The sequence below is a fragment of the Hemitrygon akajei genome, chromosome 13, assembly GCF_048418815.1.
Source record: "Hemitrygon akajei chromosome 13, sHemAka1.3, whole genome shotgun sequence".
NCBI lineage: Eukaryota > Metazoa > Chordata > Chondrichthyes > Myliobatiformes > Dasyatidae > Hemitrygon > Hemitrygon akajei.
In genome coordinates, this window is record NC_133136.1 from 45,916,975 (window position 1) to 45,934,177 (window position 17,203).

The window sequence follows — 17,203 nt, forward strand, 5'->3', positions numbered from 1 at the left end:
CAGCAAAAACTCTGACCACACAGTGCAAATATGGACTTCTGCTTTTCTGCTTCCTCTCCTCTTCTGCTTCATTCTTCTCTGGCTTTTGCATCTCTCCTGTGGTCCACCTTCGGGAGGATACTGAGTCAATGTTACCATCAGGCTACAGAGACAGCCACAAACTACCCTAAATCTTGATATCCTTGCTGGACTCATTCAGAAAGCACTTCAGGCAGCAAAACAACAACCTCAAGACACCTGTGGACGTGAAACGGGGGACACTTCTTTTCGGGAGGGAAAGAGAGAGCCTGTGGTATGTCAAATTATCAGGTTAACGAGTAGTTTTTGGGGTACTGCTAGTCTGTGTCTTTATTGATGCTTGGCTGCTTGTTGGAGGGTGCTGATACTTCTTTGCTGGTGGGAGTAGGGGTGGGGGTTTGTTACCTTGCTGCTGCTTGTGCATGGGAGGGGGTTGGGGTTCTAATGTTTTAACTGTCATTCATTGTTTGGGGCACTTCTCTGTTTTTGTGGATGTCTGTGAAGAAAAAGAACTTCAGGATGTATATCATATACATTTCTCTGACATTAAGTGTACTTATTGAAACGTATTGTGTGCATGGCTTCCACTGTATATTTGTTTTGCTGTGGTTGCAGGGCCATGCAGTGGTGTCATCAACAAGCTGCCAAATGGTTGGCAGCTGCTCTGGTACAGCAGAATCCAAAGTTTATGGGCACTATGACCCACCTTGAACAGTAACAAAAGAATAGAAGGAGATACCAAAAGGGGAATGGGCGGAGATATATGGCCCTGCTTTGGCTTCAGCATGCGATACATTTCTTTGATTACATCCTTAGTGAAAATCAGATCACTGTTGAACAGCCCTCAATTAGGACAGCTTATGTATATCCTCTACGGACAGCACCTCTGCCTGGACCTTTCTCCTCCTCCTTTTTCAGTAGGTGGACCTCCTATTGAATGCTCTGGCCATTGTCCTTGTCGTGACTGCAAGTGATAAAGCAAAATGTGCTATGGTGCATCACAAGTTCAAGTTCAGTTTATTGTCATTCAACTGTACATATGTATACTGCCAAATGAAACAATGTTCCTCCGGACCATGATACACACCACAGTAGATATAACTTACACATACAGTGTAACACAAATAAATGTTACCATAACTAAATTAACAAATGATAAGGTACATATACAAGTTAAAAAGTAAAAATATAATGCTACTGGTGCTTCATACGTGATGAGACCATATCATGGTGACAGGGAGTTTAATAGTCTTACAGCTTGCAGGAGGAAGCTGTCTGCCATCCTAACAGTTCTTGCCCTAATACTAAAGTACCTCCTGCCTGCTGGTGGGGGTTAAAGAGATTGTTGGACAGATGGGAGGGATTGTTTACAATGATGGCCTTGCTTATGCAGCGTTCCTGAAAAATACCTCTAATGCATGGAAGAGAAACCCCAATGATCCTCTCAGCAGTCCTCACGATCCTTTGTAGCGGCTTGAGGTCAGATGCCTTGTAATTCCCGAAACAGAGAGTAATGCAGCTGGTCAGGACACTCTTAATGGTATTCCTGTAAAGACTGATTAAAATGGGGGTGGGGGGGGCTCAGTCTCCTCAGGAAATAGAGACGTTGTTGTGCTTTCCTGACCAAAGAGGTCATATTGAGGGATCAGATGAGATCGTCCATTATGTGCATTCCCAGAAACTTGGTGCTCCTAATTCTCTCCATGGAGGAGCCATGTACATGCAGTGAGGAGTGGTCACCAAAGTCTATAATCATCTCTTTGGCCTTGTCCACATGGAGACTCCAGTTGTTGCACTTGCACCATCCATCCAGCCGCTCGACCTCCTCTCTGTATGCCATCTCAACATCATCGTTGATAAGGCTAACTACCGTTGTGCCATCAGTGAACTTGATTCAGGCTGAATTGGATCTAGCAATGCAGCATGATCAGCACACAGCCCTGGGGAGCGCCAGTGCTTAGCATGATGAAGCTACAGAAGCTTCTGCCAACATGGACTGACTGTGGCCTTTCTGTCAAGAAGTCCAGGATCCAGTTTCAGAGAGGCGTTGAGACCCAACGATGACAGTTTACCCACCAGCGTCTGAGGGATGATCACATTAAATGCTGAGCTGGTCAATAAACAGCATAAAATGAATTTTAAGAAAGCTTTTGACACAGTTCCCACTAAGAGATTCGTATGCAAGATCAAAGCACATGGGATTTGAGGTAATAGTGTATGGTCATGGCTCGAGAGCTGCTCAGCAGACAGGAAACAAAGGGCAGGAATAACTGCTTTTGTCTGCAAGTAACAAGCAGTGATTAGAGGGTTTCCATAAAATTCAGTAATTGGACACCAGCTATTCACAAATTATATTGATCACTTAGATGAGGGAATTAAATGTAATATCTCCCCAAGTTTGTGAATAACATAAAGATGGGGGTGTGTCTGTAAGGCTTGGGGAGAATGCAGAGATGGTCCAGCGTGATATAAGTAAATGAGCACATGAATGGCAGATGTAATCCAATATGGATAAATGTGAGTTCAGTGACAAAAACAGGAAGACAGAGTGTTACCTGAGAGATGACAGATCAGGAAATAGGGAGGTACAGCGAAATGTGTATGCCTTTGTGCACAAAGTCAATGAAAGTAAGCAATTAAGATGACTAATATTATGCTACCCTACCATTGAGCACAAAACTGGAAATGTCTAACTGCAATTGAACAAGATCTTATGTATTATGGGCAGTTGTCTTTTTTTGTTATATGTTGAAGGAGATTCTTGATGTGGATGGAGTGCAGGGAAGATACACCAGGCTGATTCCTGGGTTGGCATTTTTCCCAATGTCAGCACAATTGCAACTGAATCCCAAAGCAGATGTAAGTACATGATTACAAGAGATTATGCATATGCTGGAAATTTGGAGCAACACACACAAAATACTGGAGGAACTCAGCAGGCCATGTAACATCTAAGGAGAGGAATACAGTTGACGTTTCAGGGCGAGGCCATTCATTAGAAGCATCAACCATATTCCTCTCCATAGATGCTGCCAGACCTGCTGAGTTCCTTCAGCATTGTGTGTGTGTTGCAAGTATATGATGGCCCTTTTAAATGATGTTATTTGCATGAGGTTTCTCAATATCCCTCAGTCCCTCCACTTAGATAAAGAAAGCAAGAAAAACGAGAGGGACAACAATGTGGGCAGAGAGGGGACATACTTCATTTGTGCAGCTCTGAGCCCACAACGCAATGTCGTCCATCCTGCACTTTAACAAAAGAGCGATTATTCTTTGACAGTACTTGACCAAGTGTGGTATCACAAGCTATGGTAAAACTGAAGTTATTATGCATCAAAGGGAAAGTATTCCAGTGATTGAAGTCATGCCCCTCATAAAGGAAGATGGTGGTAGTTATTGAAAGTCAATCATGCCTTGAACATCACTTCTGGAGTTCCTGGCTGCAGTGTTCTGACTCCAACGAACTTTGACCATTTCACCAACAATGTTGCTTCAATCATAAGATCAGGGAAATGATGATTGTGCAACATAGTTCAGGATGTTCACAACTTTGCTGCAAATAAAACAGCCCACAAGACCTAGATAACATTCACACATGGGTTGGTAACTGGCAATTAACACTTGTGTCACCAAAGTGCCAGTCACTGGCCTCTCCAACAAGAGAGTCTATTCATCTATTAAGTGCCCCCTTAGCTTTATCTACACCAGGAAAAATAAACCCAGCCTAACACTCTCCCTATATCTGGAACAATTCATCCCAGGCAACATCCTGGTGAATCTACTCTGCACCTTCTCTAAAGCAATTACATCCTTCCTGATAGTGTGGTGACCAAAACATAATGCATCATTTGTGACCTAATCAATGTTTTGTAAAACTACATAATAAATATCTTTGCCCTGATATTGTATGCTTTCGCTAATGAAATCAAATATTTCAAATGCTTTTTTCATCATTCTATTGTGTAAAAAATACATTTTTCCATCTTAAAAAGCAAAGGTTGGTGTAAACTTCTAATTGGCTGGAGCAACATTCAATAATCCATTTGACAAACAGAAACAATAATTGCTGGCAAATTCCTACAGGAGCTAGTCCTGAATATACAAAGAGGAAAGTTCACTGGCTGGCATACAAGAACCGGACAGACAAAACCCACTGCTGTAATTTTCTTGTCACGTACGTTTAAATTAAATGGCCTCCTAAATTAATTAATTAGTGGTAGAGGCAGGTTCGATATTGTCATTTAAAATAAAATTGGATAGGTAAATGGACAGGAAAGGAATGGAGAGTTATGGGCTGAGTGCGGGTCAGTGAGAGTAAGCGTTGGGCACAGACTAGAAGGGCCGAGATGGCCTGTTTCCGTGCTGTAATTGTTATATGGTTATAATTTATGAGTCTTTAAGTGCTTATAGTCTTATTGTCTGTAAATTAAGCTCTGGCTTTGCTACTTTAGATTCAGAAGGATATCTTTTCACTTAAATAATTAACTTCACTACTGGCAGAGTTTAGATTTTGTTTTTGCATCTCATTTTAGGCCAGTGGCCTGCTTTGGATGAAAACATTAAATATTGCCCGTCTTCAGGGAAAGCACACAGCTGGATTACTGCTTTATTAAGGACAGCTCTTAAGATTTCTGTAAATTTTTCCACTTTGGGGAATTAAAAGAATGACCTTGAGTCTGTGGACAAGTGTTAAAGGCGGGTCTGAGTACTCCTCAAAACCACACTTCATTCTGGGTGGAAAAATTCAGTGATTACCCCCCACTTAGCTTCCAACTTGCATAAAACCCCCATAAGAGTAGTAAGCTATTATTTATACAAGACAGTATATCAGTTCCACATGTCAGCAGTACAGAACAAGCCGTTATAACTCATCCCTTTTCAGGCTCCCACCAGCTGATAATGGAAATGAAAATTTTGGAGCCAAAACGTTTTAACTGGTTTGATGCTCTGTATTTTCTTCAGCTATCAGGACTAAAGAGAATGTGACAGTAAGAGTCAGAGGCTCCCGCATTATTTTTAGAAGTGCATTGCTGTCAATAACTAAATAGAGAAACACTAAAGGTTAATGTCAAAAAATCATTTACACTCTGCAAAATTTGTAACAAAAATATGGTATGAAATGTTGATCTATTCTGATTATTACACTTACGTTGATCCATAAATATACCCAATGACTTGACTGTGGAGACTAAGTCACTGGGTATATTTAAAAGCAGGGGTTGATAAGTTCATGATTAGTAAGGGCAGGAGGCTGGGATTGAGAGGGATAATAAATCAGCCATGGTGGAATGGCATAGCAGACTTGATGGGCCGGATGGCCTAATACTACTCCTATGTCTTACAGTCTTATGGTCTATTTCTGATATTTTGAGCACATCCCATGATGTTCCTCCATCACCATAAGCAAATGCTGGCTAACTAATTTGTTAAGGACTTTGCTTAGACATGTCAACAATGTGCTGGATAAATCGAAAACAACATAAGAAGTCCATCAAACATACTTGCTCAAAGTGGTAATAAATAATCATTTCTGAATATTTACATTTCTATCCTTAACTATCAGGCTGATGTAACAGTGTAGAGTAAAGAAATAAATAAGTATTATTCATTTGGTTTTCTATCTTATAAATATATGCTTACTTTAAATGGACCAGCAAATGTCAAAATTCAAGTACATACCACTTTATTCAGTTAATCTAAACCTTTCAGTACGCTTTTAATCCAACAGTATCAATTAGTTCTATGTTTATTTTGGGGACAAATAGTGGCTTTATGAGTCTGATAATCTAATTTTCTGTGCTACAGGACACTTACTCCAAAAAGCTGGTGATATAATCTCTGCTGCATGTAGACCAGGAGAATGGATTGGTGTTGGCAGTAATGTGAGCTGCCATGAGCTTTGCTGCTTCATGACCTTTCGTCCCACAGGAGTTTCCAATTCCATCATGGTTCATGCCGAAACTATAAAGAAAGAAATATTGTATTAGCTCAATATGCAACCAGATAACTATCCAGCATGGCACCACAGCTAATAGCAAATGGTTTTCAAAAACCTTTATGTTATTGATGAGAGTAGTCTCTACTTAATTAAGTATGCTGATGAACATTTATTGTCAAAACATTTTCATTTCAAATCTGCCTTCATATTAAACCAGTCAGCTGATTTGTTCTTTAGTACGATTTATTTTTATTCTTCAGCAACTGTAGATTGGTTTAAGTTCTGTGACGAACAGGTGAAATGTAAGAGACAGCAAGAAAATGGCTCAATCGATAAATGAATTACAGCTCTTGAGATCTGGATTATATATTACTACTGCATACATGTTTATTGGTAAAAGCCCAAGCTGTACAGATCTTCAGTGTATTGCTACCATAAAAACCAAAATAAGCAGATAAATCTCATTAGTCTCTTTATATATTGGTAAGTGAAGGGATTAAAATTTGCTAAAAAGTTCCTCAATGAAATTAGTCAGATAATGTGTTCCCAATTCCTTCCTCATTACGATCAGTGTCCATTCTCTGAAAGCTCCTCCAGTCAGCTTCCCATCAACACTTGAGCTCCACAGTCAGTAAGGAAGGCAGCACATGATGTGTTTTCCCTTAGGTGACCTACCTGTGGAGACAGCACAGGCATTGGCATAGATTTACACATTATGGGACAGAGCAGGAAGTCATTAAGCTCCTTGAATCCACGCCAGCTCTCAGAGTACTGCCATCAGTACCATTCTCCCACATACTTTCTTGTAATCTATTCTCACTCACATGCCCCTTCACTCCCTCGGATGTTCCTGCCATCCACCTAAACCAAGGATAATTTATAGTAGTCAACTGATTTATCAGTACGTCTTTGGGATATGATGTGGGTGGGGGAAGGAACAGAACAACCTGAAAACAAAACACACAGCCACAGAAGCTAATGCAAACTTTACACAGGCAGCATAAGAAGTCAGGATTGAATGTCCCAACTCTTGAACCAAATGTCTCAACCATTGAAGACAAGCATATCAAATGCCCTTTTCACTACTCTTACAGCCCTACATCACCACTTTCAGGGACTTGCAACTCAAGGTCTCTCTGCACATCATTACCCTGAAGGTTCCTGCCACTTATTCCATAGATCGTACACAAACTTGGGTTGATGAAGAAAGATCTGGTCGCACGCACAATTTAAGGTCAGAGGGGAGAAAAACTACAGGGCTATAGAGTACTGTAGAATTCTGGAGAATGTCTAGCTCAGTGGGTAGTGGAAGCAAACAAAGAAACAGAGACAATAATTCAGATTGTAGTAATCATAAAGGCCATGTGTTCTTTGTATTTGGAGGTCAGTACTGAAGAAGCCCAGAAGGATTTGCAGAGGTGGAAAATGCTAGGGTTATCTTTGAAATTCTGGAAGCAACTTGGAAAAGTGAAATTTTGGTAGATGAAAGCAGTGCACACAAGTGGTTAAAGTGATCCAGGCAGATCAGGTGAAGAATGGCAATTTGTCCACCTTGTTCATTTGAATTACATGACTTGGAATTAAAGAACTGGAGATGAGGGTCGTTTGGAGAAAATGATCTGGAGGAGGGAAGTAACCATTCCAATGGAAACACGGGCATCAAAGGTGGAATTAGATAGCTGTTCTAGCAAAGAACATGGTATGGGATAAAACTTGGAGCGGGAAAAGAGATGAGTGGTAGAAGGAAGTGATCAGACAGTCTTACTACTTATTGCAGGTAGTGAGAGCTCATCAAAACCTCTGGTCAAGGAGGTGTCACTGACGGCATGAGTAATCAGACACACTGAAGGGAGGCAGAGTTAGTGATAGATGAGCCACTACCCGAGTGCATAGCGGAGGCACTGCGAGGTTTGAGACGGGTGTGATTATGCCTGCGGTTTGTTGGTCAGGAAGGTTGGTGGGAGTGCAGTAAGAAGTGACACAGCAACAAATGTACAAGAAAGAAACAGAGTGGCTGTAAATTCATCAAGCAAAGGATGGGAGGAGGATAATAGGGAAGATGAGGAAAACTGAGATTGAGATGGGGACTTGAGAGGGCAGAGTACTAAAGAGGATAGAAATAGGAATGACAGTAACAGGAGAATGTAGCTGATGTTGTGAAGTAAGAAAGCAGTCATGATGGGACAACATTACTGAAGGAGGGGTGCACTGACTTGGAGCATCAGTAAGTTGGCTGATAAATGAAATCCAAGAAAGTTGGATTTTAGAGGACACATTCATTGATGCATTTTCATGAAATTGAAGACTCATGCATGCAGAAGCATACAAAGGGCAGAAAAAAAAGTGAAATAGGAGGTCACCACAAGATCCAGAAATGGCAGAAAAATGTATCTGGCATCAAAATATGCAATCATAGCCAAGACCAGACTCCAGCTGAAGCTGAAATCTCAGTCACAGACACAGCAGCAGTGGGTGGGGGATAGGCTGTAAACTCAAAATGTAACTTTAACATTTTACTAAAAGTAAACCACAAAACAGAACCATAGCAATTTAATCTTATGATACCTCATAATTTTGATGTCCAATGAAGTACCAGATTTTATACACAGTATCTCAAGAATATTCCAGGCTCACTGATGAAAACAACAAATAAGAATTGGGGGGTGGGGGTTGGCAGAGTAATGAGTAAAATGAACCCACTTTTAGAGATGGGAAAAAGCACGGTGACCGAGAAGCAGAAAAAAAGGACAGCAGCAAATGACAAAGGAGAGAGGAACAAATGGCATGTCATTAAATTTACTGCCCAGGAGCCATATATACAGGGCCTATAAAAAGTATTCACCCCCCCATCCCCCTGGAAGTTTTTATGCTTTATAGCATTGAATCACAGTGGATTTAATTTGGCTTTTTTGACATTGATCAACAGAAAAAGACTCTTTCGTGTCAAAGTGAAAACAGATCTCTACAAAGTGATCTAAATTAGTTACAAATATAAAACACAAAATAATTGATTGCCTAAGTATTCGCCCCCTTTAATAAGACACACCAAATCATCACTGGTGCAGCCAATTGGTTTTAGAAGTCAGATAATTAGTTAAATGGAGATCTGTTTTTGGAGACCGAAGTGTAGTCATGGTGCTTCAATTGTTTGAGGTAAAAATACACCTGTACCAGGAAGGTCAAACTGCTGGTGAGTCAGTATCCTGGCACCATGAAGATAAAAGATAACTTCAAGCAACTCTCCAAAAAGGTCATTGAAAAGCAAAGTCAGGAGATGGATACAAGAAAATTTCCATGTCACGGAATATCCTTTGCAGTAGAGCTAAGTCAATCATTAATAAACAGAATGAATATGGCACAGCTGTAAATCTGCCTAGAGCACGCCATCCTCAAAAACTGAGTGACCGTGCAAAAAAGGGACTAGTGAGGGAGGCCTATGACAGCTCTGCAGGAGTTACAAGCTTCAGTATCTGAGATGGGAGAGACTGTGCATACAGCAGCTGTTGCCGGGGGCATTCACCAGTCGCAGCTTTATGGGAGAGTGGCAAAGAGAAAGCCACTGTTGAAAACTACATGAAATCTCAGCCACAGCTTGCCAGGAGGCATGTGGGAGACTTTGAAGTTAGCTGGGAAAAATTTCTACGGTCTGATGAAACCAAAATTGAGCTTTTTGGCCATCAGACTAAACACTATGTTTAGCGTAAGCCTAACACCGCACACCATCAAAACATGCCACTCCTACTGGGAGGTATGGTGGGGGCTGTGTCACACTGTGAGGACTCTTCACTGCAGCAGGCCCTGGAAGGCTTGTGAAGGTGGAGTGTAAAATGAATGCTGCAAAATACAGGGAAATCCTGGAGGAAAACCTGATGCAGTCTGCAAGAGAACTGCGACTTGGGAGAAGATATGCTTTCCAGCAAGACATTAACCCCAAGCATAAAGCCAAAGCTAAACAGAAATGGCTTAAAAACAACAAAGTTAATGTCCTGGAGTGGCAAAGTCAGAGTCCAGACCTCAATCCAATTAAGTATTTGCGGCTGGACTGGAAAAGGGCTGTTCCCTCACGATCCCCGTGCAATCTGACAGAGCTGGAGCAGTTTTGTAAAGGAATATAGAGAAAAATTGCAGTGTCCAGACGTGCAAAGCCAATAGAGACCTCTCCACACCGACTCAAGGCTGTAATTGCTGCCAAAGGTGCATCTACCAAATACTGACTTGAAGGAGGTGAATACCAATGCAATCAATTACTTGGTGTTTAATAATTAAGATCATCTTGTAGAGATCTGTTTTCACTTTGACACGAAAGGATATTTTTCTGCTGATTAGAGTTAAAAAAGCCAAATTAAATCCACTGCAATTCAATGTTGTAAAACAATAAAACATGAAAACTGCCAAGGGTGGGTGAATACTTCTTACAGGTACTGTAGAACCACACAACGCGGTACAGGCCATTTGGCCCACGATGTTGTGCCAGCCTTCTCACCTCTTTTAAGATCAATCTAATCCTTTTCTCCCATATAGCCTTCCATTTTTCTATCATCCGTATTCCTGCTTAAGAGTCTCTTAAATATCCCTAAAGTATCTTCCCTACCAACACACTCAGCTGTGTGTTCCATGCACTTACTAATCTTTGTGTAAAATCTGTACTTCTGACATCCCACCTATACTTTCCTCCAATCATCTTAAAATCATGCCCTCTCACATCAGCCATTGCTACCCTAGAGAAAAGGTACCGGCTGATCACTTTATCTGTGCCTCTTATCATACACCCTATCAAGTCTCCTTCACTGCAAATAGAGAATACTAGCTCACTCAATCTTATCTCATAAGGTACATTCTCTAATGCAGGCTTTATTATGGTAAACCCCCTCTGCACTATCTCTACAACGTCCACATCTTTCCTAAAATGAGGCAATCAGAATGAAACACAATGCTCCAGGTGTGGTATACCCAGAGTTTTATACAGCTGCAACATTACTTCAAAGCCCTTGAACTCAATTCCAACTAATGAAGGCCAACACGCCATATGTCTTCTTAACCACTCTATTAACTTGCACAGCAATTTTACAATTTTCCAGTTGAACTCCATCTGTAACTTCTCAGCTGAGCTCTGCATCCTATCAATGTCCTGTTGTAACCAAGAACCATCATCTACACTATTCACAACACTACCAAACTTCACCTTTACTTACCAGCAGAGATGGGTTCCATTATGCTTTTGTTGCACCCCTTGGTTTCATTATTTTTTTTATTAACTGCTAAATGCCCCTATGTCCATGGCCTTCCCTTTGCAACAATGAGGACACCCTCAGGGTGGAGCAGAAACATCTCATATTCCATCTGGATAGTCTCCAAGCTGGTGGCATGAATGATGACTTCTTCTTCTGGTAATTTCTGTTTCTCATCCTCTTTTCTCTTCCCCACTCTGGCCTCTTACCCTCACCTGCCTAACACCTCCTCCTGGTGCCCTTCCTTCTTCCCTTTCTCCCATGGTCCACTCTCTTTGCCTATCAGATTCCTTCTTCTCCAGCCCTTTACCTTTCCCACCCACCTGGCTTCACCTATCACCCTCTAACTGGTCCTCTATCCTCTCCCACCTTTATATTCTGGCATCTTGCCCCTTCCTTTCCAGTACTGAATAAGAGTCCTTGGCCCAAAACATCAACTGTTTATTTGTTTCTATAGATGCTGTCTGACCTACTGAGATCCTCTAGCATTTTGTGTGTGTTCAGGAGACTTCGGGAGAGGGAAACCAGAGGTCCATGAGCCAGTCCTCATTGGAGGAACATAAGTAGAGAAGGTCAGTAACTTTAAACTCCTGGGTGTCACTATTTCAGAAGACCCATCCTGGACCCACCATATAAATATAATTGTGAAGAAAGCATGGCAGCACTTCTATTTCCTCAGGACTCTGCGGAGATTCAGCATGTCATCAAAAACCTTGACAAACTTCTATAGATGTGTGGTTGAAAGTGTGCTGACTGGTTGCATTACGGCCTGATATGGAAACACCAATGCCTTTGAGTGGAAAATCCTACAGAAGGTAGTGGATTTGACCCAGTACATCAGAGGTAAAACCCTCCCAACCGCTGAGGACATCTACAAGAAATGGTGCTGCAGGAAAGCAGCATCCATTGGCAAAGATCCTCACCACCCAGGCCATCGCTCCTGCCATCAGGTAGAAGGTACAAGAGCCTCAGGACTTGCACCACCAGGTTCAACAACAGTTGCTACTCCTTAATCATCAGGCTCTTGAACAAAATGGGGATAACTGCACTCATGCAAGTACGTACTCTTTTATCTTTCATGTGTGTTATTATTTGCTATTTATTTATATCTACATTTGCACAGTTTGTCGTCCACTGATCCTGTTTAGTTACTGTTCTATAGATTTGCTAAGTATGTCCACAGAAAAAGAATCTCAGGGTTGTACATGGTGGCATGTATGTGTTCTGATAATAAATTTTACTTTGAACTTTGTGTTGCTCTGCATTTCCAGCACCTGCAGAATCTCGTGTTTATGAAATGCCTTTTTTTTCTAGTTCTGATCACCTGAATCTTTAACTCATTCAAGATCCCCATGGTAGTGTAGTGGTTAGCGCAACCCTATTACAGCTTGGGGTGTTCCGTAATTCAGAGTTCAAGTCTTGTGCTGTTCAGCAAAGAGTCTCTGTATGTCCTCCAGTTTCCTCCCACAGTTCAAAGGCATACCAGGTAGGTTAATTGGTCATTGTAAATTGTCCTGTGATTAGGTTAGGGTTAATCAGGTTTGTCGGGGGTTGTTGGGCCTCGTGACTTGAAGGACTGGAAGGGCCTTCTCCGTGCTGTGTCACTAAATAAACAAACAAACAAACAAACAGACAAGCAAACTGGAAACTGAATCTTTCTCTCTCCAAAGATACTGTTTGATTGATGAATGTCCCCTTACTTTTTTTATTCCACGGACTGATTAACCTGTAACAACTAAAATTCTCTCCAATTCATTTCGTTTAAAACATCTTGCAAAAGTTATTAATTTATACCAATGACTACATCAATAAACATCAAAGTTCTTAACTATATATTAATCAAGCCTTTTAAAACACATCTCTTCTAGCTGGCAGCCTATTCCATATATCCAATGTTCTGGAAAAAGAAGCCTTATTTCTTCTGGGGAAGGGAGGAAAAACTGGCAGGACACTCAACAATGCCTCCTCTTGGTGACTCAGTCTAGGAGTGGCAAGATGGGTGTGAGGAACGTTTTCCATGCTGTTTATGAGCAGCTCCTCTGCTGAGTCAGTAACAACTGAAGGGACATCTGGCAGGGTGAGCAAAGTTTTCTTCTGAGAGTGAAGGATAACATGGGAAGAAAAATACAAAAATAAATTAATCAGAATGGTAGCAAAGCAAAAAGGACTGATCATCCTGATTTTCCAAGTGCCAAAGAAAGTGACTGTGGTTATACATGCGCATGTGAAAAACATGAGTGTGTGTGAACATGCAGCTTTTTTTGCTAACAGGAACCTTTTAAGATTCAAATGTTTGCAAATGAAATAAATATGAGAATGCTTGTTATTAAAAGAAGTATTGACTGTCTGGTATCACATTGCTAAAGAAAGCCCTATTTTACTTAAGATTTTCATGATCTAGGCACAAAACTTTAAAAGGATGAGTACCATCCAGGAAAAACTTGGTCAAGATTTTTAATGGAGAGTCCTGCTAACTCGCAGTTGATCCCAAAAATAAACAGAAGCTTACTGAAGAATGGATGAAATGTCTAGTGGGAATTTCCAAAACTACTGGGAGGATTCCTTCAGAGTTAAAGTCCTATCCAATAATATCCCCACCCATGAGAAAGTCTGCTCACAACAAACCCTGCCCAAGCAACTTTGTAGCAAAGGTTAGTAGTTCGGTATCTATCTTTGACAGCTGGGGTCATTCAGAATCAATGTTTACCCAACTGTCTGGAGACTGACATTTAACTGCTGGATATCATTGCTGTTAGTGGGAAGGAGGAGGTGGATAGAAGGAGAAAGATGGGAGAAACGTGGTTGCCAACATTGCGACTTTGGATGTGATGCACTGGATTTATGGACGAAACTGCCCGCAATGATGCCAACATAAAATATGACCTTTAAGCAGCACGCTTCCAATACTTTCCTTGCTGTTAACGAAAGTTTCTGACTCTGTGTTCACCTCCTTGTTAAGCAGTTATCTAACTGAATCAGTTCTTAATGCTTGAATATGAAGTAACTAGACAGCAGTTCATTTATATACTGGATGTGGAAGTCTAACGGGAATAAATTGAATAATGTGTCAAAGGACTTTTACTCAATTTCTCCTGGTGTCAGGAAAAAGAATTGCAGAGTGATTCCTTCAGAGGACAGATTGTCCATGAGCATTGCCAAGGACATACCGGATTGGATTAATTTTGATTCTTCCAATATTTATTATCTAATACTTGCTGACTCTTTAGTAGGATTCTTGCCAAAGCAGGAAATCTCTTCTACTTAAATCATGATCAATTTCTTCTGAAGGATGTCAATCATTTAGAACGGGGGGTGGGGGGCTGGTAATAGGGAATAGAAGGCCTAAGGGATTGTTACAGCAGCTCTGAAGTGGTCCAGATAATGCATGTGTGGACCAGTACTGAGAGAGAATGAGGTACTATATTTCATGTCTTTTTATCAGAATCCTCTGTTTTCCTCCAGGTGCCTTTCAATCAGGTACTACAGTGACCAGGACAAAACGTAAAATAATTTAATAGCAAGCAATAAATCCTGATTTTTTTGTAATTTCTTTTTAATCGTGCTGTGCAGCATCTACAAGTTGAAGTAAGAAATTTAGTTCCGAGGCTAAAATGTACTTGTTTACAACTTAATCCCTAAACAGTGATACAACTTCTCTAATTAAAATGATCAAAATTCCTTACATTTTTAAAAAAGAATTGTTTGAATTATGCACAACAGGAACTCAAATGTCTCACAGGGGATACTGTACGACTTCATTGTTTTTTGATCAGCCATGATTAGGAAAATTCCAGACGTGATTCTCCGTCTGTGCTAAGGTTGCTTTAACTAAGTAGGAGCAGAGGTTGGGTCTCTGCAAATAGCTGTAGTGTCACTGTAAGGGTGAGGAAAATGATCCCCTCTCCTTCTCACTACATAGATACCCCCAGTAGTGACACCCCAAATGTGCCTATGAAGAGAAATTAGGTTTAACCGCTGATTACCATACAAGAAAAAAAGAATTTGGGTAAACATTTTCAGGAGGTTAAGAGTGCAATATTCCAGTTATATGTATCATGTAGAAATTGCATTTTATTAGATTATTGATAATTTCTGTAAAAAATGATCCATATAGTTTCTTGCATTTAATGATTTAATTATTTGCTTCACATTTCAAGTTGTTCTAACTGTTCCTTGATCATTTTTTTAACTGTTAAATATTAAACTGACTGCAGAATTGTATCAGCATTTGATAAAACATGTCAGTTTCTACATTTAAATATTTTGACACAGTTTAAATACAAGTGTGATTAAAAATAGTATTAAAAAGACATTTAACCCTTTCTTTTCTTCACAAATATAAGGTGGGTTGATGTTCTGATGTCTGCTTTCAAAACTAATGTTTTAAGTGTACCTCTGTTTGCAAATTAGGGAGTAGAAAATATAAATATCTGATTCTTTTAATAGCCATATATTATAATATCAAAACTATGTTCTTAAGATAATATTAATATTAAACGTTCTAATTTAAGTAATAAGAAAAAAAAAGTTGTTCTGAAGAGTCATGAAGAGTTACATAGTTATATAACCTGGAAAAAGCCCTTTGACCCAACTCATACATGAAGCTTATCTGAACTTGACTGCATGTGGCCTGTATCCCTCTAAATGTTTTCTATCATGTCTGAATCTCCTTTAAACATTGTAATTGTACCAGCCTCTACAGCTTCCTCTAGTGGCTCATTCAATATAGCCATCACTCTTAGTGTAATAAAGATCCCCGCAAATCCATTTAAAAATTTTCTCCTTTTACCTAAATCTGTGTTCTCTAGTTTTAGACTCCCCTACTTTACCCATCCACTTTACCTCTGTCCCTCATAATTTTATGTACCTGCAGAAGGCCACCCTTTGGCCTCCTGTGCAATTCTTTTGACCCAGCCCAACCCAGCCCTAGACATTCCTTATGATTCAAGCTCTTCAGTCTCAGGGTGTCAGTAAATCTTTTCTCCACTCCAGCTTAATGATGTCCTTCCTATAGCTGGCTGACCAGAACTGGGCATAATATTCACAGAGCAACACACACACGCACACGCACACACACAAAATACTGGAGCAGCTCAGCAAGTCAAGCAGCATCTATGGAAGGGAATACACAAATCCCATTTACCTTATCCTTCTATAATTTGCCAATTTAAATGCCTATCTAAATGTCTCTTAAATGTAGTGTTTGTAACTGAATTGACTACCACTTCCGGCAGTATGTTCTAGATATCCACCACTGTAAAAAAAAACCTTCCCCTCAAATCCCCTTTAAAAATCTGTTGTCTCACCTTAAAGTTAAACACTCTTATTTACAACACTCTTACCATGGGAAGAAGATTCTGAATACCTACCCTATCCACCCCTCTCGTAATTTCATACATATTGCTCAGGAGACCTCTCATCCTTCTTTGTTCCAGGGAAAATAAACAAAGCTTATCCAATTTCTCCCCATAACTGAAGTCCTCCAGCCCAGGCACATCCTGGTGAATTTACTCTGCAGCACAGCCAAATCTTTCTAAGAGCAGTGCAACCAGAATTGTGCACATAACTCCAAGTGTGATCTAACTAGTGTTTTGTGAAGATGCAACACCCAACTTTTATATTCTAGGCCCTGACCAACACAGGGAGCAAACCTATCTCCCTGTGTTGATATTTTCAGGTAAATATGGACAAACCTCAGGGTCCCCCTACTTAACACTCTTTAGCACTCTACAATTTACGGTATATACCCTACTCCCTGTTTGACTTTCCAAAATGCATTACTTTGCACGTGCTTGGATTACACTGCATGTGCCAATGCTCTGCCCACCTTTCCATCTGGTCTACATAGAACATAGAAAAGTCTAGCACAGTAATAGGCCCTTTTATCCATGACAGTGTGCCAAACTCATTAAACCAGTAATTAAGTGCCTAACTAAACTCTCCCTACAGAATATCCATATCTCTCAATTTTCTGCACATTCGTGTGACTATCTGAGAGCCCCTTAAATGCCTCTTTCAT

The 17,203-nt window shown here is 40.4% G+C and overlaps 1 protein-coding gene across 1 annotated transcript in view; it reads right to left on the bottom strand.

Moving 5' to 3' along the window:
- Positions 1-17,203, bottom strand: part of adamts6 (ADAM metallopeptidase with thrombospondin type 1 motif, 6) — a 256,947-nt gene that overhangs the window by 110,356 nt on the left and 129,388 nt on the right. The window contains exon 10 of the mRNA XM_073064545.1: positions 5,833-5,979. Coding sequence (XP_072920646.1) covers positions 5,833-5,979 — 147 coding nt within the window. The remainder of the gene's footprint in view (positions 1-5,832; positions 5,980-17,203) is intronic.